This window comes from Protopterus annectens, chromosome 11.part0, assembly GCF_019279795.1.
Source record: "Protopterus annectens isolate FY-2018-M chromosome 11.part0, PAN1.0, whole genome shotgun sequence".
Lineage (NCBI taxonomy): Eukaryota > Metazoa > Chordata > Ceratodontiformes > Protopteridae > Protopterus > Protopterus annectens.
Genome location: NC_056745.1, coordinates 421,406,568 through 421,429,533, shown reverse-complemented (window position 1 = coordinate 421,429,533; position 22,966 = coordinate 421,406,568). Strand labels below are relative to the sequence as shown.

Sequence of the window (22,966 nt, the reverse complement as noted above, 5' to 3'; positions counted from 1 at the left end):
CAATTTAGAGTGTCCAGTCCACTTACTGCATGTCTTTGGAATGTTGTAGAAAACCAGAGTACTTGTGGAAAGTCATGCAAACACAGGGAGGGCATATAGATTCTAAGGAGAAGGCACCCCAGCCGAGAATCAAATCAAGGAACCTCTTATTTTGAGGTGACAACACTATCCGTTGTGCTGTCCTCTTTAATTTTATCTAAAACAAAATAAGTTTTTCAGTGGGTTCAGAATGCAATTCCTGTTTATGCCACTGAGTTAATTGACCCTAAACCACCACCTCCTTTATTTACATAAAAAAACTCCTCTTTTTACTGGGTTTAATTTGAACCCTATATAAATGAAAAATTATCTGCAATAACTCCATTTCAAATACTGTTGGCAACATAAATACACTTGCTAAGTATGCTGTTTTTTCCCCATCAATATTGAATTTATCAAATATGCTTTTTTTCCAAATAATCTATATGTTCTCTAGAAAAGGTAGGTTTGTTTTATTTTTTCTATTGTTTTTAATCCATTTTAGTTCTACTAACATCTTTATTCCCAAATTTTATACTAACACAGAAATTTCATTCATTGAAGAATGTATACCCCCGATCTTTATTACATAATCTAAACCTGTACTTTTTTCTCTATTTAAAGCCATCCCTATTATCTCTAGACACTCATTTATGCAAGCTATTACTCCTTTTATCCAAGTTTTGTGTTTTGCAATTATTATAATGTCATCTGCATATGTTAACAGAACTGAAATTCTTAACCCTTCAGTTGTTCTATACCCCACCTCCTTCATTTTGAAATTTATTTCACATACTATTACATCCTAACTAATAAAAGAGTATACAGCTCATTGGACATCCCTGTCTTACACCACTCTTCATATCTACGTCTTGGCTTAACCAGCCATTTACAAGTATTTTTACAGTATTATTACTGTACACTGGTGCACATTATTTCCTTTCTCATTAATATTTTATATCTTCATTATTACTCATAAAATTTCATGTCCAATGGTGTCAAAAGCCTTATAAGGTCTCCCGTTATGATTTTAGGTTCTTCTTTTCTATTCATATCATCCACAATTTCTCTTTCTATCCTTGATTCTTGACAACATTTCCCCTTTGTACTGTATATACTAAATTCCATAATATTTTCAATTGTAGTTTCAAATCTCTTTTCTATTATTTTCATAAAGATCTTATATTCATCATTATTCAATACTGTCAGTCTCTAGTTGTTAATTGTTTTCTATTTTCCTTCTTTCATATGAATTTAAGTGTTCCACCACATAATTATTTATAGAGAAAACATTCATTTATCCATTTATTGAGAATCTTTAAAAAGTATTTTTCCCCCATAGGATCATAGGAGGTTACTGTGCTAATGGCCCTGGGGCCCTTATAAGCCTAGCCAAGTTAAACCATTGTTCCCAAGAGTGTCCATTTAAATCAGACATTAAAATCAGCACCTGTTGCCCCTGTCTAAGAGGGACATGTGTAGATCCCCTGGGAAGAATTTCCAGTTACCCATCCAAATTTTTTTGCAAGTCCCTTAAATTTTTATACATTTCGTTCCCTATTCCATGTGGTCCTGCAGCCAAATCTGTATTTTCTTGTCCAAATACTTTAGCTCATTTAAATGAATCTCCTTTTCTAACTAATTGTTCTCTTTTTCTGTTAACTGTTTTACTTTCCATATTTTTTCACTACCTTCTTTTTCTTCTTTAAACATTTCTTGTACATATTGTACTACACTATTCATAATCTTTTCCTGAGTTCTTTCTATTTCTCCTTTTGCATTATTTCTGTCATTACACTGCCATCTTCCTTCACTGCCCTGCTTAAGTAACTCAATGCTACTGCTCTTTTTCCTTGTAAAAATATATTTGCTTATGTAATAATTCTTTTTTCTTGATTTCTTTCATATAATTCATTTTCTTTGTCAAAGTACTTTCTATCGTTGTGTTCTAAATCATCCTATGCATTGCCGTATGTTTTTTCTCTAATTTTCTCACATCATATTGCCACTGTATAAAACATTTTTTATGTTTTTCCTTAAATGTCATCCACCATTCAGACCAATTTTTATAAAATGTTCTCAAAGTAATTTGATCTTTCCATAACTGTATTGCTAATTGCTTTTTTTCTTCATTCCATCCTTTCTCATTTATCATAGTTTCATATAGCAATAACCCACGCCTGGGTGTGGGTAATGCTGGATTTACCCACGGTTGGTGTGGTTTGGTCATGAGGGCGAAGCATTACCCACACCCAGAAGTGGGTTATTGCTATTATACAGTGACATTATTTAAGAAAAAAAATAATTACTTTTCTTAAATAATGGCATTGTATAATGCCTCCTTGCTGCCCTTCCACAGCTGTCTGGTATTCTGCGGCAGTTCTGATGTACTGCGCATGCGTATGCCTACGCAGTACATCAGAGCTGTGGGCAAAAGCAATGGAGAATGCAAGATCTCTGCTGCTTTTTAAAAACTGTTTCGCTATGTTAAATAGGTTTAACATAGTGAGACAGCTTTAAAAAAAGCAACGGAGAATCTCTGTTGCTTTTTTAAAGCTGTTTTGCTATGTTAAACCCATTTAACATAGTGAGACAGTTTTGAAAAAAGCAAAGGAGAAAGCAAGATCTCCGTTGCTTTTTTACAAACTGTCTCGCTATGTTAAAGGAGTTTAACATAGCGAGACAGCTTTAAAAAAAGCAACGGAGATTCACTGTTGCTTTTTTTAAAGCTGTCTCACTATGTTAAACTCGTTTAACATAGCGAGACAGTGTGAAGCAACTGAGATATTGCGTTCTCCATTACTGTAAAAAAAAAAGAGTTATAGTAATGGAAAAAGTCTGGGCGACTGGACCTTTTTTCATTACTATAACTCTGATTTACAGCATGCACGCTGACCAATCATTGTGCATGTTTTTGAATATTAATGGGGGGTCATTGTATAATAGGTGTTTACTAGGCCAATGACCACAAGGGCCTTTTTAAGCCTAGCCATGCACCCCAAATCCTTTGACAAGTTTATTCCTTTGCCCATTTTTATATATTCCTTGTTTTCCTTTATCTCTAGCCATATTGAAAGATGATCAGATAAACCTTAACTACAGTACCCCCTTCTCCTATAACTAAACTTTCTGATACTAAAAAAATACTTTCAGTTCTATATATACCCCGTGAATTTTTGTCCCAAAGTTTTCACTTACCACATCTTATAACTTTGAACATTTTTCTTATTTCCTTTCTATTTACACTTGCCTCCTAAATCACAATTAAAGTCAACTGTTATTATAATATTCATGTTTATCACTACACAGTCTAAAATCTGATGAAATAAGCTTTCTCATTCTTTACAATCAGTATAAGCATAACATGTTATAATTTTGTACTTGTTCTTTCCATTTTAAATTTGCAGTGGTTAATCTTCCCATTTTTGCTATTATATCTTTACTGTATTTCAACAGAATACAGCTATTTCAGAGCATCTCTCATTTCCTAAATTCCAGATTTTCTTTCTTTCCTCATAGTTTCTCTGTTTGTAATCTTTCTTCATTTGTTAAAAATCTACATCAGGTGTATTACACCACTCCAAAATTCATATTTTTTCTTATATTAATGCTATTCACATTTACAGAAAGCACTCTAAAAATTCATTTTCCTTATATTCATGGTTCCATAAGTTCATAACTAATCACTAGGTTAGCATTCTTAATAGGCCATTCTAATCATAACCAGTTTTCTACCCAAAGGTGAGAATCAAGCACTGTATCTTGTGTCTGTGAATCAAACACCTTAATCATTATAACAGGCCGCAATCTTCAGCTGTATGTGTTCTTTTTCATCTATTTCCTTTCTTTTTTTTCTTTTGTACTTATCCCTTTATTTTTTTGTCTTCTACCCTTTTACCAATAGAATTCCTTTTTTCTTTTACTACCTTCCAATTTATATCTTCATCATTTCAGAACCTTCTTCTGTGTCCTGTCTATTATTATTTTTTCTTGTCTAATTTGTCTTCTATTTCTACTACTACTAAAATTTCTTTTCTTCATTTTCTTCTCTTTTTTTCTTTTTCCTTATTATTATTTTAATTTTTGCAATCCATCCATAAATTTTCAATTTTAATTTTGCTACATTTATAATATTTAAATATTTTTTGCATTGTGTCCCATTTCCCCACAAATATAACAATTTGTTACTGAGCAAATGCCCTCCTTTTCTCCCCAAAAATGTTTTGGGTTTCCCCAGTATTTTACAACACCCCTATTACCCTCCACATTAATCATGCATGGTATATGTATATTTTTCACTTTCTGTTTTTAACAGTGTTAGGGTCCAAGCCATCAGTCCATAAAACCCTTTAGTCATAAACTTTTGTAATGTCCAGTACTACTTTATGAAGTTTTCTAATGTCCTTCCAAAGTCTCTCTCTCTCTACCTCTATTCAAAATTGTACATGAATTTTCTTTTTTGTTTCCCCATTAGATGCTTTTATCACTTAGACTCCATGGGTTGTAGACTTTCTTTTTTTAATGTTCTCCAAGAAATTTTTTGATTGAAACACACTCAAATATAATGTCACAAAATGTTTGTTTGTTAAGAAAATAAATGCACTTACCTTGTGTTTTTACACCCAAAGGAGCTATTGAATTGTCCTTCTCATCACACCTGTCCATTTCTTTGTCTTTACTTTGAATCCTTACAACATACATCTGTTTTTCATTTTCCTCTGCCTTCTTTTCTGCTCCTCCACTGTTGCTTTATTTTACTTTCTCTGCATATGTTTTCTTTTCCATCTCACTACTATTCTTCAGAATTGTCTCTGCATCCTCCTTTTATATTTTCTCCATAATGTCCCCCAGGAAATGTCTCCATTTTCTGCCCTACTGTGCATCACCATTTCTTTAAGTAAATCATCCTGCAACCCTCTCAACTGGAGGGTTGTAATTATACATCCATCGTTTGCTGACTCATTTCCATCAAACCGGTTTCTTTGAAACATTTCCTCAGAATCCTGCACACATTCTCCTGTCTTGATATTTGCTTTCTCTTCCATTTCTTTCACCACATCATCATCTCCTTCTGTCTCCATCTGCTGCCCTATTTCTCTGGGGGAGACTCTGCACCTGGAACATAAACAGGAAGTGCTTCTCAGAAATGGGTCTCACTCGCAACTATGATAAGTAGGGCAAGTTCCCTGATTACCCAGCCAAGTTTCCCCTAATAGTATAAATACCACCTTGGATGTTCCCTGAAAAGAGGTTGCTAGCCTAGTGGGACTAACCCAAATAGCAAAAAAGATGGATGGATGGATAAATAAATAAATAATAAAAACAAAACATTGTTTCTCCCTTTTCTGTTTCGGTGGATGGAAGATTTGTTGGGACTTGCTAGGGAGTTAGTTTGTGCTTTTTTTTACCCACTTCCTCTTAAGGAATGAGTTTCTTCTCTGTCTGTCTCTGAGTTTTGGTCATAACAGCAGGAATTGGAAGGAGCATGTGGTGCTTCAAGATCTTCTGTACAATCTGAAGATTTTGATTCTGAGGAAAGTGTCTCAGATTTCCTTTCAAAAAACTGTCTTTTTCTGAAACTAAGTTAAAAGTTGTTTTTCAGTGGAATCAGAATGTAATTCTTATATCCCAGGAAATGTTTTATGATTTTTTACATTTGGATATTCCTCAGTCTACAGCTTTTCCTCCTTTTTAATCTGCTTTAGAGAATGTTGTCTTGATAGCTCAACCTTCTGCCCATAGGAAGTCAGTCAGGTTGTGCAAGGTGCCTCAGACTCACAAATACGTGTTTTCTACTCCAAAGCAGACCCCGTAGTGTTTTTCATTTCCAAAACTGCTTCTGCTAGATATATTAGTAATGTTAATTCCATTCCCTCTGACAAGGATGGAAAGTCTTTAGACAAAGCCATTTTAGCATTCATAATTTTAAAATACAAAGCTCACATGTTAAAGTTTTTATTTCTGTCTTTTGAAAACATGAAAAAGTTGACCATTAACCTTCTCCGTTGTGAGGTGAAAAATTCTTTAAAGGCCTTCCATGTATCTGCTTCTCATGAAATTGAACATGACTTAGTGTTTTTATGATGCTTCTGATGCTATGGTCACTCCTGAGAAAATTTGCTTGATTACATTCACAAAATCTTCCTGAAGATGTTAAAACTGAAAATTTTAATTCTTCTCTGGACAATGATGTTCTGTTTTGCCCTTGTGCTGTTGAGTTAATTAAGAGATTTGGTTGTTTCAAGGAGCGACTCAAATCTTCCAACCTCCTTTTTTAAGGCAAACAAACATTTTCCATCTACAATATCGGTCTTTTTCAAAAAACAGTTAAGGCACCAAGGTACCAACAAGCAGCATTTTAAAAAGCAATGCCATGAAGATTCCAAAAAGAAAGAGAGAGACTTTCAAAGTCAAGGACAGTTCAAAAAGAATAACTGTTTGCCTCTCTAGGCTGCCCCACCCCACCCTGACAATGTCACCCTCTCTGTAAATCTATACCTTTCTTTGTGGCACCAGATTATTTCAAATTAATGGGTCTTGAAAGTCATTTAGTAGGGGTACACTTGAATCTCCCCCAGTCCAGTAAACCTAAATATCTCCGTTCTTGTTCTGGAATAAATGATGTCCTTCAAGAATGCAACTGCAGTCATAACATATGGGTTGTCCTGCCTCAGGCAGCCCTCGGTCGGCCGAATTCCAAAGTCTGGGTCTGGCGTCGGCTGGTGTCACCTCCTCTCCGACGTCACAATGGCTGGAGTATAAAGGCATCGGCCGACGCCATCTTCTTCAGTCTTTCTTGCCGCGCGGTGCCCAAAGCAGAAGCAGTTCACAAGTGCCGGTCGGTCAGCTCCTGTGTTTTCAGTACCGAAGTCATCTAAAAGCTAAGTACTTCATTGGGGAACATTTTTTCTTGCCTCAGCCGATGTCAGAACAAATTGAGAAAGTTAATAATTGTTTGTCTTGTGGTAAACAAATACCTCATAAGGACTTCCATTCTTACTGTCTTCCTTGCCTGGGCCTAGACCACGACGTCTCGGCCTGCGCTGCCTGTGCTTGCTTTAATAAGCGCACTCTCAGGCGCTGGGCAGAATTTGCTGAAGACTTTTTTGGCGAATCCTTTGCGTATATCATGCCGTCGGATCAACCGACAGCTCAATCTTCCAAAAAACGGAAGGACCGGGACCGGCTTCCTCGGCCCGCGTCCTCTACCGATACTACTCCTAGACCCTCCGCTAGTGCTTCGGTCCCTGCGGAAGTGGTAATTCAACCGCCCCAGGCCGACGACACAGCGTTAACTCGTCCTTCGGTCCCGGAGACCTCTCCGGTGCCGGTTGTTGATTTTCCTCCAGAAACCGAAGTTCTTGATTTACCCTACACCATTCCGGTGGACAAGGTCACTCCTGCACGTGGGGCTGCTAGGCCTCCTGTATCTATGTCCATCAAGGCCTTTGCACGTGCTAAGGCCACCAGCCAGGCCAAGGCCCATCCTAAACCTGCTGTCCAGGCCCCCTCTTCGGATAAACAGATAATGTCTCTTGCTGCAGACCTTATTTCCCTTATCAGGGGGTCTCAGCCTCACCCAGACAGAGGTTCTCAGCCTCCTGCAGAGAAAAGGCCTAGAACTGAGCAGACTGAGAACCTCTCTTCAGATGAGGCCTCTGGGGATTCTGAGCATTCTGATATTCAAGAAGAATCCTTCCAGGCCTATGAGGACTCTGATGCTGAGGAATCAATTCCCTCTGCCTCTCCTCCAGAGGATTTCTCGTTTGGTGAAGTCCTGCACTCAATGAGGGAACATTTCAATGGCAGGGTCAGGAATTCTCTGATTCCAGGAAAAGGCTCCGTACCTTCCTAAAGCTTCCCCAGCACAGACCTTTAGCTATTCCTCCTGTGATGGATGTTTTGGATGATGTCTTCTCCGATTCCAGTGCTAACCCTGATTCTCTCCCCCCTGCTCCTGTCAAGCCAGACAGATATTACAGAGTCCCTGACACTCACAAACATCTCTTTAAGGCCCACACCGTGGATTTAGAAACTATTTCACAGGGTCCCAAGGGAGTGGCTACCTCCACTGCCAAGAATCCTTTGCCAGCGGATAGGGAAGCCAGGTCTATGGAGAGATGGGGTAAAACAGTTTATACCTCCACCACCCTAGCCATGAGGTCACTTAACTGCCTTTTTCATATGTTTCAGTACCAGGATTTTTTACTGGATGATTTACAGAAAAAGTTAGCCTCTCCTGAGCCAGTTGACAGAAAGGCATTGCATGATCACATACATAACACTCAGCAGGTTAACAATCATTTTCTTCAGTGTGGTTATGATGCATTGGAGGCTTCATGTAGGGCAGCTATGACTGGGGCTGTTATACGTAGACATGCTTGGTTAAAAGATCAGCCACTGCCAGACCATGTCAAAGTAAAGTTACTTGATGCACCTCTGGAAAAACAGAAGCTTTTTGGCGCTAATGCACAAGATGTGTTGAAGTCCATTGAGGAAAAAGCTAAGTCAGTACAGACAGTCAAGGATTTCCTCCAGGTTCAGCCACCCAGATTCAGTAGAAACTGGCCTTCAAAGAATTGGTCCTTCCCAGACTCGGATAAGTTTCAAAGGGGAAAGAACAGGCGTGGCCGAGGCCAATACCGAGGCTCCTACAGGGGCCGCCAATGGCAACCTACAAATCAAAGAAGTGCTGCAGCCAGTCCAGCTGCACCACAAGGACAATCACAATGACTTGACTTTCATACCGCCTACAAGGGCTCAGAGAGAAGCACCCTTGGGCGGAAAATTATCCTTATTCTCAAAAAACTGGCATATCTTAACCAAGGACAGCTGGATTCTGGATTTAATAGACAAGGGTTACAGATTCCACTTCCATACTTTACGTACAAGACAAGGCATGCCAAACCATCAAAGGGCAGAGGCACTCATTCAAGTTTCACAGCTATTAAGTATAAAAGCAATAGAAAAGGTACCTCCTCAGGAACAAGGCCAGGGATTTTATTCAAGACTGTTCCTTGTTCCAAGAAAGGAAAACAAATGGAGGCCTATACTGGACTTGTCTACTCTAAATACCTTTCTCATTGTGCCAAAGTTCAAAATGCTGACGTTACAGCAACTCCTTCCCATGCTGGGCAAGGGGTCTTGGCTGGTCACTCTGGACCTCAAGGAGGCATACCTGCATGTCCCAGTCAGACAAAGCTGCAGAAGATACCTCAGATTTCTTGCAGGGACAGAGCATTATCAATTCTCAGCATTGCCGTTTGGCTTATCTACTACGCCCAGAGTGTTCACGAAATGCCTGGCATCAGTAGTGGCACACTGCAGACTCCAGGGAATACAAATATACCCCTACCTGGACGACTGCCTCATACAAGCAGACAACAGACAAACCTTAATAAAAAACTTGGACTATGTCATGCAATTACTACAGGCCTTGGGATACACAGTCAACATTCAGAAATCAAGACTACTGCCATCCCAACAGATTATTTTCCTAGGAGCCAAACTGGACACACAAACACAAATGGCCTACCTCACAGAGGAAAAACAACAGCAGTTACCAGAGTACTTCAAAGGCCTAGCACAGCTCTCCCAGCTGACTGCAAGGAAACTCCTGCAGGCCCTGGGGTTCATGGCATCATGCATCCTTCTGATACCTTTGGCAAGACTTCATATGAGAAAGCTGCAATGGTATTTGAAAAGCTTATGGTCCCAACACAGCCAAAGCCTAGAGGACGTGATCCCACTTATTCCATGTCTGCAAAAAGAATTCTTGTAGTGGGCTCAAGCAAGTCAATTAAACAAAGGCATGTCTTTCAACAGACCTCAAGCAGGTCAAATAATTACAACAGACGCCTCAGACCATGGATGGGGGGGCGCACATGGAGGACAGATGCGTTCAAGGTCAATGGACACCAAAGGAAAGACATCTGCACATAAACCAAAAAGAGATGTTGGCAGTGACACATGCAATCGAGAGTTTCGAAAAATCACTGCAGCAAGGACATTTACTAATAAGGACAGACAACACCACTGTCATGTGGTATATAAACAAGCAGGGAGGGAGTCATTCATACCCCCTCTGCAGACTAACAATGATTCTCTGGGAAAAAGCACTGAGTCTGAATATACACCTGCAATCCCAGTTTGTGCCAGGCAAGGACAATGTACTGGCGGACAAGCTGAGCAGAAATTTCTTGGATCCACACGAATGGATGCTGCATCCCCACATTTTCTCACAAATAACAAAGACATGGGGAAGACCGGACATAGATCTCTTTGCGTCTCACACGAATCATCACCTGGAAAAGTTCTGTACCAGGATCCACCATGCTCTAGCCTGGACAACGGATGCTCTCTCCTTCAGCTGGAATTCCCTAAAAATGTATGCATTTCCTCCTCTGCCACTGTTGACCAAGGTGATCCTGAAGATCAAAGCAGAACAACCAACAGGCAGTTTGATAGCTCCAGACTGGCCAAAGCAACACTGGTACCCGTTGCTGTTGAGCATAACTCAGATCAAACCATGGCATCTGCCCCTATGGCCCCCGCTCCTAACACAACACAACTACAGGACTGTTCACCAAAACCTGAAAACATTACATCTGACAGCCTGGAGGTTACCTTAACTCCTTCCGCTTCCAATCTTTCCAAGGCAGTGCAGGACATCTTATTGGAAGCACGCAGACCGTCCACCAGAAAAACCTATTCAGCCAAGTGGAAGAGATTCAGCATCTGGGCTGCCAACAGGGGTCAGGATACAACAGTACTGAGTATACCTCAGATTTTGGAATACTTGGCAGAAATGTTTCATTCTGGACTCTCATATTCTTCCATAAAGATTCATGCCTCAGCAATCTCAGCAAAATACAATTGTGATCCATCAGTGTTCTTGCATCCTTTGCTAAGACAGTTCCTGAGAGGGATAAAGAATATCAAGCCTCCCAGAAAACAACCAGTACCTGCATGGGACCTCAATTTTGTATTGGAAAAATTATCTCTTCCTCCCTTTGAGCCAGCAGCAACCTCAGAGATGAAATTTCTATCATGGAAAACATTTTTTCTATTGGCAGTCACATCAGCAAGAAGAGTCTCGGAGATACAGGCACTCATGGCAGTACCTCCTTTCCTCATTTTTCATCAGGACAGAGTCTCTCTACGAACAAATACTTCATTCATGCCAAAGGTAATTTCCAGGGTGTCTCTAAATCAAGCTATTCACCTTCCTACTTTCTTCCCCAATCCTCAAAATAGAGGGGAAAGACTGCTGCATACCTTGGACATACACAGGCAACTACGCTACTACTTGGACAGAACTAAGGCCACCAGAAAGTCTGACCAGCTGTTTGTAGCCTATGCTGCTGGAATACAAGGAAAAGCAATCTCCAAGCAAACAATTTCAAAATGGATTGGACACTGCATCACATTCTGCTATTCTTACCATGGAAAAAGTGTGCCAGCCAATATTAGGCCACATTCCACCAGAGCTATAGCCACATCCACAGCTTTCCTAAGAGGAGTGGCTACAAAGGACATTCTAGAGGCTGCTACATGGAGCTCCGTGCATACATTTACCAAACACTACAACCTGCCTTTATACTCCAGATCCCGAGCAGGCTTTGCTTCGGCAGTCCTGCAGGGCATTTTAGCTACACCATCTTTTTCTTAGCCCCATCCACCCCCAGCTAAGCTATGGTATTCAACCCATATGTTATGACTGCAGTTGCATTCTTGAAGGACATAGTACAGTTTTGTACCTACCATAAATGTAGATGTCCGATAGATATGCAACTGCAGTCGGATTTTCCCTCCCTCCTTCCCCTCTTTTCTTTCTTTATGGGTCCATTCCCCCTGTTCCTGTTAGCTGGGGGTATCTCTGGTGTATCTGTTTATTACTGTTGTGCATGTCTGGAATTGTTTATCCATTCATCAAATTTAGCCTTCCTAGGAGGGCACCTGGCATCTGGGGCAAGAAACACTGAAGAAGATGGCGTCTGCCGATGCCTTTATACTCCAGCCGTTGTGACGTCGGAGAGGAGGCGACACAAGCCGACGCCGGACCCAGACTTTGGAATTCGGCCGACCGAGGGTTGCCTGAGGCAGGACAACCCATATGTTATGACTGCAGTTGCATATCTATCGGACATCTACATTTATGGTAGGTACAAAACTGTACTTTATCTCAGGGAGTCTTAGGACCTGTTTCTGCCAGATGGACAAAGAGTTTTATTCACTCTTTTTTAGTGGTAAAGAAAAAAAGAGACCTAGAGGCCTATGCTACACCTCTCCTTTCTCAGTCTTTCTGACAAGGTTCCAAAGTTCAAAATTTTATCCCTTCAGACATTGCTACCTTTTGTCCCTTTACTAGGCTTCATGGTAAAGACAGACTTAAAATATCCTTACCATCACATTTCTATTGACAAACATTTCAGATGTTTCTTAAGATTTTCTGTATCTAGCTTCCAATACAAGTTCTTTGTCTTACTGTTTGGACTATCTACTGTTCCAAGTGTCTGATTCCAGATATGGATTTATGTACCCATGTGTGTGTAATTAATCTTATTTTATGTTTCCCAGCATTTTTCCTTTCAGGGGGATTGCTTCACTGCTTGGCGCTAGGAACCTCAGAAGCTTTTGATGCTTTCTTCATACAGCTGTGATCAAAGTTCTGGCAGTTAGAGCACATAGAAGATGCTATTTAGCTTTGATAAGATGGGCTGTTGATCATACCCTTGGCAGCTGTAATCTAAATAGCTCAGGCTTCTTCAAGAATTTATACCTCTCAACTGTACAGATTTTTGCAGAATGTCCAGATTTTGCCTTATATTTTCAGTCTGTTCCTCACAGGACGTTATCTGTTTTAACTTACACAACTCTGCTTTTGTACATCCCTTTGCTGTATGTTTTAAAGTATATGTCACACTTGGTTAATAAATATCTGAAATTTAATGTAGTGTTATGTCATTTCAATATAGTTTGTTTTATTTTTATTTTAGCTGTGGACTATAGTACATACTAAGCTACTTTTTCACAGTTGTTGTCATCTGTCACCTATGTGTAGATCTTAGCTCTGTATTCTCAAATAGACTTTACAATCAACTGGGGGAAAGAGCAAAGCCCTATCCCCACTGTACTACGATCTCCTGTGTACAAATGCTGTCATTCTTTTTTGCCAATGTATGTTCGACATTTCAAGCATTTAGTAAAGTTAATGTTCAAATGAATGAATGAATGATTCTGACAAGCACACACAGACACACACACACACACACTCTCTTAAAAACGTCAGGAAGCAGTTGGTATTTGCATGCTAGGTGTTCAGACTTAGATTCTTAAGTATCTGCTAAGGGGAAAGTTTTTGCTTCTCTTCATTGAATAGTTATGACTTTTCCTGTAAGTTTGTCAGGAATTGTTAATTTTTTTTTAAAGACTGATACTTTTTTCTAGGATGATAGCCCACGTGATAACCAGTCTTTGTCTCAGCCAGAACCTGTGGATCTACATCTTCATCACCTTGTAATACAGAGAACTGATGATGGATCATTCCATATTTTAGGTATGCATTAAAAAAGTAAGCAAACAGCTATGCATGCATCTCAAAGCTAAGATTCTGATTTATAAAATTAGGAATGAGCATTTTTACCTCTCAAGAAAATTGTGTTAAGCTGAACCGTTGCATTCTTTGTCAAACCTGAAACCGCTTTCTACACAGTTGGTAGGTTGGTGTAGTTTCTTTTGCGTCATCACTTGTGTCATCAAAATAACATTGCAGTTTGGAGGTGCATGAGTGGTGCTTGTTGAAGTTGGTTGCCTCCTTGAGTTGCCTGTAAATAGTCAAATAAAAGTAAGTTATTCAACATGTTTATGGTGGTCTAGTGAGAGAAGGTATTTTGATAAATGGGTTATGTGGTAGAATCAGAGTATCTCGAAGGACAATTTATTGGGGAGCCAGAATGGGGTTACACTTTGCTCAAAGAGTAGAGGAATTCAAAGCAAGTATTAAGATTGAACATTGTAAATAATTTGGAAGCCATACATATCTTTTTGTGGAATTCAACTAAATTGTTCAAAGTTTGCATGAAGCATTTTGATGTAATTACAATGGGTGAAGCAGAGTACATGTGTGATTAATGAGCAACCATTGCACATGTTCATTTGTTTGCTTTTCTGTACCAGGAGAATCCAAATGGGTTGGAAACCCCTTTTCACTAGAGACCTATGGAGGAAAAGCCCTAAAAATTAATAATCACAGTGCAATAAATAAACTCTACTCAATGTAGAATGCAAAACAGAAAGTACTAAACACCCCAGAAACAGACACTCAAGAAGCCAGGCTAATAAATTAACAGTTTAATCCACAGAAGTTTATCGCTTTCATTCTCCTAACTGGCAGAACTTCACCAGAAACGAATTCAACCTGTAACCTCAGAATTTAGTTCTGATGAAATTCTGTAAGTCAAGAGCATGAAAGCACTAAACTATTGTTGATTAAACTTTTGATTCTGTTAGCCTGGCATCCTGAGTGTCTGTTTCTGTATCATTTAGAACAATCTGAATGCAGTATACATTGCAAAAAATATACATACAAAATGTGCTATACAACTGAAAACATTTCTGTTTGATACATAGACAAAATAGAACATTGTATAATGCTTATTTGTAAGGTAATGAAAGTACGTAGTATCAGTAGCAATTATAGTAGACATGAATCAACAAGCGACACTGTATAAACTTTATGCAAATGGAAGTAGAGCATTTCACATTCTGGAAACATGCAGAAGGGCATAATTGTTATCGTAATTATTTGTTGACTGGCTGAGCCCATTGAGCACAGCCGTCCTTTTTCAAGAGCAAACCAGAAGCGCTATCTGGTTAACTGACTTGCTCAGTGACACAGTAGGCAAATAAAGGTGGAAAGAATCAAGCCATGTACCCTTGGCAGAGGAAGCAGCTCATTAACAGCTCAGAGCTTTAGTCTTCTGCTCTAACTGCAGAGAGGACTAAAGCTGAAAACAAGTGCAGTTCTTTTTTATTCCCTGAGGGATGAGGTTTGTAGAAGGCAATGTACTGAGTTGAGGCTAAGGGAATTTAAGTAAGGGGTATAGTGCAATGAGAAGAAAACAGAGGTGAATAATTAAGGCTGTGGTGACTATATCTAAAAAAGAACGGTCCTCTGTGACTACATGGAGAAAAGATGAGCCACATATTTTTCCCTGTAGGCATCACTGACTGAAGGAAGGGCAAGCAAAGCCACAGTCCACTGTTATTTATATTTGCATTTGTTTACCAGGATGGTCCACTGGGCCAAAGTGAGCCCATTTTTAGTGGAAGCCTGGGGAGAAAAGTTCCACAGTCAAGCTAAAAAAAATCATGCATACATACAGAACACAATTAATATATATTCACATATTTTATACAAGCTATACAGTGCAGATAAAAGTATTATACATTAATTTTGTAGTTTAGCAGGTAACGATGATTGCTGTACATGAACTACAGTGAATGATGGGTGTGCAAGGCATAAACCTGGTAAGTTATTTCCTAACAATGTCAAGGATGAAGTGCTTTGTGCTATAATAAACAAGATTGAGCATAGAGTTAGGAGAGTTGGATTAATTATGTTGCAATAATAGTGTAAATAGCTAATACTTATCAAGTCTACAGATAAGACTACACTAAAGTAGAAGATAGAAGCCAGCTATAACTTTTAAACATCACATTGGTAGTAGGGAAACTCATAAATTACTTCATATACAGCAAATTATATGACTAAAGACTGCAAGGTTTCACATGCTGCAGTGTAGCAAAATAATCTTACTGATGCTTTTTTATTAGTCAGTCAGTGACATAAATCCCAGGAGGAGTAAGCCAGCCCTTTGCCAGTGTTATATATGGTATCCTGTCAAGGTTCATCTGTCTAGGGGTGGAGTGGTTCCCAAAGATGAAGTTGGAAACCAGCTAACAGTGGTGGTTAATTGCACTTGCATGATTAACAAGAAGGATGATAAGTACTAGACATTTGAACTGCTTAGGTGAACCAAAATGTTTTCAGTGCTTCTTCTGAGTAATGGTGCAGTAGAAATACAAGAGAATGTTTCTTTTTGCTGCACCCAGGCACCAGCTTGAAGAGATGAGAATTATGAAGGATCTTTGAAAACCCTGAAAAAAACCACAGGTGATAGAAAGAGTTTGGTCCCAAATAATGTACAGCCTTTCTCTTTGATTAGAATTTTGTCAGCTATGACTGAAAATGCTAGTTAGAAAGATAGGGGAGTTTCTGCTTTTGTTTATGCAGAAATACATTTATACAGATTAGTAGACCAATGGCCTGGTTACAGGAGCAATATTAGAGTTGCAGCTCTTGGTCATATGCAGCACTGATGACAGTTGTTATATGTTTTTAACATTTTACACATCACCAGCTTGGTTTGGATTCTGAAAAAAAGTTGCAAATATGTTGCTGAAGTTGCATAGAAATCATCTTGAGCGGTTTTAACAGATATAAAGCTGTGGCTTTATGTAGTTTATTTTATTTCCTGAAGCATAATGCAGGAGCATAAGAAATACATTCTAGGACAGTAGAAAGGGGTATGGGCTACCAATCATTTATGAGTGGACAGGCAGGTAATGAAGCATTAACCAAAAGTTCACTGTTGCAGTGCTGTGCTCTCCATGTGACAAAGTGGGAAAGACAGTTATTGAGGCTATTTTGTATGCAGGTCAATTGAGAATGGAATGCAATACTGTATAATACAGATATCAACCCCCTCAGGTCCAGTGCTTAGCTCTCAAGCTTTTAATGCAAGACTCCGGGACAGAGCCAAAAATGATACAAAGGTACAAAAATCAGGAATAGATTTTAAATAATGCTCTTATATATTTAGAAGGTTGTTAGAACAACAAGTTATTTTATGAAGGGTGTAAAGTGCGAAACTCAAATGTCTGTCATTATTTGCTGACTGCAGTTCTAAGTGATTTGCCAGAAAACCACACTATTTATGAGGAACAGACCAAAAATATGATGGAAAATTAGATACATTCTGCACAATCAGGAACAGTTAAAAAGTATTCTCCAAATGTCAGTTTATCTAGGTATTTTACCCAAAAATATCTACATTGGAATTACTTGATGCGATACGAACATCTGATTCTCATGAAAAGATTATGCCTTAACCCCCCAACCCCCCAAGTTAAGTAATAAACAATAACCTACAGTGTTCCACCAAAAATTCCTTCACCTGTTCTGCTGTGGGAAGGCATTATAATATAATTACCAGTTTTTGATTATTTTGTTTTAATTTATAGGTTTCTTTGCAGCTACCAGACTGGCTATGTCTGCCTAAATATATACTACCTCTTCTTTAGACGGGATGATTGCAAAGTTAATAATTGTCATTGCAGTGTATAAAACTACAGAGAATTTGCATTGCAATGCAACATGCACTACTATCCAGCTAGTTGCTTATGCCGACCCAACTTTCCTACATTTTTTTTTTTTTATATAGAACCAGTACAGTTATAACAGTATATTGTGGAATTCTATTATTTGGGCAAATTCACTTTACACTGAAGAAAAAAGTCCTGCGTAAACTACTGTTGTCGAATTTCACTTTTTTTTTTTTTTTTTGGATGGGGCAAGCTCCTCTGCACCCTATGTAGGGAATGACCTCCACCTCCCCCCCATACCCTGAAACCTATATATACCTTCTCCAAGATCCCAAAACAGTAGAGAGAAGGGAAAACTCCACTGTCACCGAAAGTTTTTTTTTTGCACTTTTCCTTTGGTCTTTTTTCATTCCTACAAATGGCTGTTAATGATAGAGTTAGATGCTCCCTATATTGCTGCACCCAAAAGAAATAAATAACAGTGCATTACAAGTCAGTTGTTTACCCTGATACAGAGAGTATATGAGCAAAGGTGTGTTTTATGTCTTTGTTTGGTATTCCTGGGACACCTGGAACATCTGCTACAATATCTATATGTCCAAAATAAATCATATCTGGCTGCAGTGAGTGTAAGTTTCATGGAAGACATTCCAGGAGAAGGAAAATTTCTGTTTCTTCATCCTTTTCTCCACTATGTTCTGGCACAAACCACAAGCAGTGATTTGTATAGGGATGCAGTTTCTTGTCTTTAAAGAAAAGGGGATATGTAGTAAACCTAATACTAAACTGTGTGTATTTTTAAATTTGTTTTATAGTGGAATGCTTATCTGTTGTCCATCTATTGTGCACCAGTGACTTAATTTTATTAGTTGGATTCTACAACTGAATTAGCTGATACAGTTTTTCTCCTCAGCTAATTAGTGATAAAAAAAAAGAAAGCCGTTGGTGGATTATTCAATGATGTACAGAAATAGTGATTTTTTTACAGGACTATTCCTGTTTGTATGAGCAGTGCGTGACTGATATACCTAGTATTACAGGATTTGACACTGTACCTCGTATTGATATTTTTTGTGTCCCATAAAGCATTTGACACTTTTTCCTGTTATCTATCTAGCTAATATACACACTTGCATGTGTGTGTGTGTGTATTATATATAATATATATATATATGTGTGTGTGTGTGTGTATACGTATATATAATATATATATATATATATATATATATATATGTATATATATATATATACACACACACACACACACACACACACACACACACACACACACATACACATACATATATGTGTATATATATATATCAGGGGTGACAACATATTGGACCTGGTCATCACCAACATGGGCGATCGGTTAGATCTGACCATAAACAAATCACTTTGGATATCCACATTTCACCCCCACCCCCAGACAAGAAAACCACCGTGAAAAACTTTTCAAAAGCAAACTTCACGTTACTTAAGACCGAGGTGGAAAGTTTCAAAGCCCCCATGCTGAAGGATAACGCTGTCCAAGCTGCAAAATCCTTTACTAATGCATTCTACGGGCACCTACAAGAATGCATGGATCATGCCATCCCAAGCAAAACCAAGACTCACGCCTCCAAGAAAAGGAAACCAGTCTGGTGGACTCCTGACATAAGCTATACAATAGAAGGAGGAAACTAGTACAGAAAAGAGTAAAATAGAAGGAGGAAACTAGTACAGAAAAGAGTAAAATCCCAAGAAGGGAAGACATCCCTGATCAGTATCAACAAGAAACTACAATCCCTCGTAAAATCATCCAAGGCAAGCTTTGAAAGAAAAATTGCCAAGGACTCCAAAGATAACCACAAGGCATTCTTTAGCTATGTCAAGAATCTAAGTGGCAATGCTCAGATCTGCTCGGAGTTAGTGCAGAATGGCACAAAATACACTAAACCGACCGATATCGCCAACATCCTGGCAGACAGGTTCAGAGCAAACTTCACCCCCTCTCACCCCCAAAAGGACCCATAACCATACCAGAAGAATGTAGAGTCCCTGAAATCACAGACACACAGGTTAAAACAGCCCTCTCCAAAGCCAAAAACACAGCATCAATGGGACCAGACGGTGTCCCAGGCTGCGTCCTACACAAGCTCAAAGACGAACTAACCCCTCACCTAAACACACGCCTCTCCACAGGCTACGTACCCATAGAGTGGTGCACAGCAACGGTTATTCCGCTCCACAAAGGTGGAGCCACAACAGATCCTGGGAACTATCACCCTATAAACCTGACTAACTTGGTCTGCAAGACTATGGAGCGGGGTTCCCCAGGGCTCAGTCCTAGGACCCCTCCTGTTCGGCATATACTTCTCAGAGGTACAGGCAAGCACAGGAGGACTATGGCTGACCAAGTTCGCAGACGACTGCAAACTAGGGGCTCTAATTGACTCTCTGGCTGACACAGACATCCTCCAAAGGGGTCTCACTGAGACGGATACCTGGTGTCAAAATCATGGCCTTAAGCTAAATGCCAAAAAGTGCATAGTCATCCCCTTTGGAAAAAACAAAGTACCCACAAACTACCACATAGGTGGTAGTCCCCTAAATACGGAAGACGTAATAAGGGATCTCGCCAATTGTCACAATGCCATATGTACTATCAATAAAGATGAGATCATTATTAATGCACCAGGTATTTATTTTTTTGTAGAGCATCTTGGAAAACTTTGGGAATTTTTTTTAAGTATTTTTGTTACTTAACTTGCCATCATCAGCATAGTTGGTTTTATAGAGACCGTGTCCCACTTGTATAACTGAGTAGAATAATCTAGAAAGACGAGGCCTCAATACACAAATATGTGTGACACCACTGATAACACCCATTGAGCTTGGCAGGCTGTCCCTCACCTGACTCTCTTATCCTATTACTTTATCAGTGATTTACCTAGTGGATTATATTTGGATTAATATGCACTGATTTTAATTTGTTAATTATTCCCTCATGTAAAAGTGACGTGTATTCACCATCTAACAAACCCATATTGTCCCATGTCTCAAAGGTCCCCTTTTTCATCTTGGTTAATCCCCATTAAGACCTGGTTCATAGTTTTACATGGCCATATTGTTCTTACGAATGATCTCTGATTGTTTGGGTCCTAGTGTAATCATCCTTTGTGAATTTTCACCCTGCGGTCTGTCGGGACATGTCCACTTGATAACATTTTAACAGGATTAATGGGGGTATTAAACGCTTCACATAAACATGATACACAGTCATGCTAGGCTAATGCAGACTCCAAATTGTTTACCAGATTCCACTGTGATTCTTAAAGGGAATGTAACACAGTAGAGTTGCTACATACACAACTGTGTCCCTGAAAGAGTGCATGTGTACTGTTGCTGTGTAACAGAAATCCCAATCATGGTCCATTTGTCAGTTACACTACAGACTGTGGAAGGACTGCGCATTACTTAGAATCTTTCTTGATACGTTACATTCACTTCAACAGCAGAATTGGTGTGCCACAGACAAGCTGTCATACGTTCATAGGTAAGTACTAGGCTAGTTGCCTTTGCAGGCCATTTTAACCCAAGCCAATTTCCCTTTTATTGTGCTTGAAATAACCTATCCCATTTGGTTATAGATATGCCTTTACCCATTCAACTGTTGATAATTATGTATTACCCCTAATAAGAATAAGTGGGTCATACCATAGATAATTTGAGAGTGCCCATATATGGGATAAAGCATTTAAGAGCTGCATCTGTCCATTAGTAGTACAAGGGGCAATCCTGTAGTAACTTTTCTATTTCCCATCCCTAGATCTAAGTTGCGTTTCAAAATGGACAGGGATGAACTTTGTTTTATATGGATGGGGAGTGTGTTCCATAGCAGCAGTATCCTCTGGAAATATGTCTGTCCCTCCAAACCATTATGGTGATTTTGCAGAAGAGATTTAGATCCCTAGACCGAGTGTTTTTGATGCCATTTGACTTGCTGATGTGCAGTAAATCCATCAGTTATGGTTTGGAGGATGCCTTGTATGCCAGACACAGGTCATATCTTATGATTCTGTAGAATAACAACTTTAGTGACATGGCTTTGAGTCGGTCCAGACATGTTGTTTAGGCCTTGGATCCTTTTAATAAGGTATTTCTGGGGGTATTCCAATTGTTGCATGTGTCTGGATAGATACATCCCAAAGGGGGCATTATATTCAATGACTGGCCTAATGAGGTCTGTGTAAAGGGGGATATTGACATCCCTAGATTTAGACACAATCCCTTTGTTTATAAGCTGTGCAATATATAAGAATATTTTTTACAATAATAGATGCATGTTGGTCAAAAGTTAAGTTCAAATCTTGAACAGCTGGGTCAGCATTTAGGGGTGTGTTGTCAATGTGGTAGTTCCCTGGGGTAGATGACTTCCCAAAGGATACAGTAATGTATTTGTCAGCAATTAGTTTCAGACCACGATTTTGACGCTAGTTATTTAATTGAGACAAACCTTTCTGCAGGATGGGTAAATAATTTGGGAATTCAATAACTGCTCCTTAGCTTGTAGTCGTCTACAAAACTTAGTCTGCCAGAGTCTTCTGGTATTGGCTTCTGCTTCAGAAAAGTAGATGCCAAACAGGAGATGTCCCAGCACTCGACTTGTGACTGGTCTCTTTGTGGAAGTAACTCCCCTTGTTATGATTATCTGTAAGCCAGTTGGCAATCTAGTGGGTGACATAGGGATTTGTTCCCAATTTATTTAACTTTTCTGCTATGTCTGACTGGGGAATTCTTTCAAAAGCTTTGGCCAGGTTGAGGTATGCGATGTGGCCTTTATTTTTTTGCTTTGGTGACCCTTTCAAAAAAATGCACCAGAATTCAAAAAAATCTTCTTGGCACTTTTAAGATTCTCCCAGGCTTAAAAAATCTTCCAGTAGCTAGCAGAACACACCAAGCCACTGCTTTTCTCCTGATCATGTTTACAGCATTCATTCCAGCATTAACTAGCACTCCCTGGCTCACTTTTTTCAGAGATTGGTAGCTGTTTTCAACAACCTTAAAGAAATTCTTGAAGTACTTGATCCAACCATGTGAGGTACTTCCTATTTCTTTACATTTTTATTGTTGGAATTGTAGAATTAGACTGGGTTTTGCCATTTCTTCCTCACTTCTGTCAAATTGCAATCTTGGTAGCAGCATTTTTTTATAATCAGCTGTGCATTTGTCAAATGATGTGTAGGTTACCTCTAGATCAATACCTGCATAATGATTGTTTTTCCCAATAACCTGACTCTTACCATTAGCAGCTAAGCTTACAGGGGGATTCATTTATTTATTTTATTTTGTTTTATTTATTTAGTTATTGCATTTGTTTACCAGTTTAGTCTGACTGGGCAGAAAGCTATCCCTTTTCAGCAGAGGCCTGGGGAGAAACTCTCTAGAAAAATTCCAATATTACATAAAGAACATAGTAAATAGGGGTATACAAATAATCAGCAAATATACAACATTTAAACAGAATATCATTAGTCAGCAGCGTGTAAAGGGCTATGAAACATATTTGAAAATGAAT

At 39.0% G+C, this 22,966-nt stretch overlaps 1 protein-coding gene across 1 annotated transcript in view; it reads left to right on the top strand.

Moving 5' to 3' along the window:
• The window catches only part of UHRF1BP1L (UHRF1 binding protein 1 like), a 2,202,923-nt gene that overhangs the window by 2,062,940 nt on the left and 117,017 nt on the right, over positions 1 to 22,966 (top strand). The window contains exon 19 of the mRNA XM_044087916.1: positions 13,468 to 13,576. Within this exon, the coding sequence (XP_043943851.1) occupies positions 13,468 to 13,576 (109 nt within the window). The remainder of the gene's footprint in view (positions 1 to 13,467; positions 13,577 to 22,966) is intronic.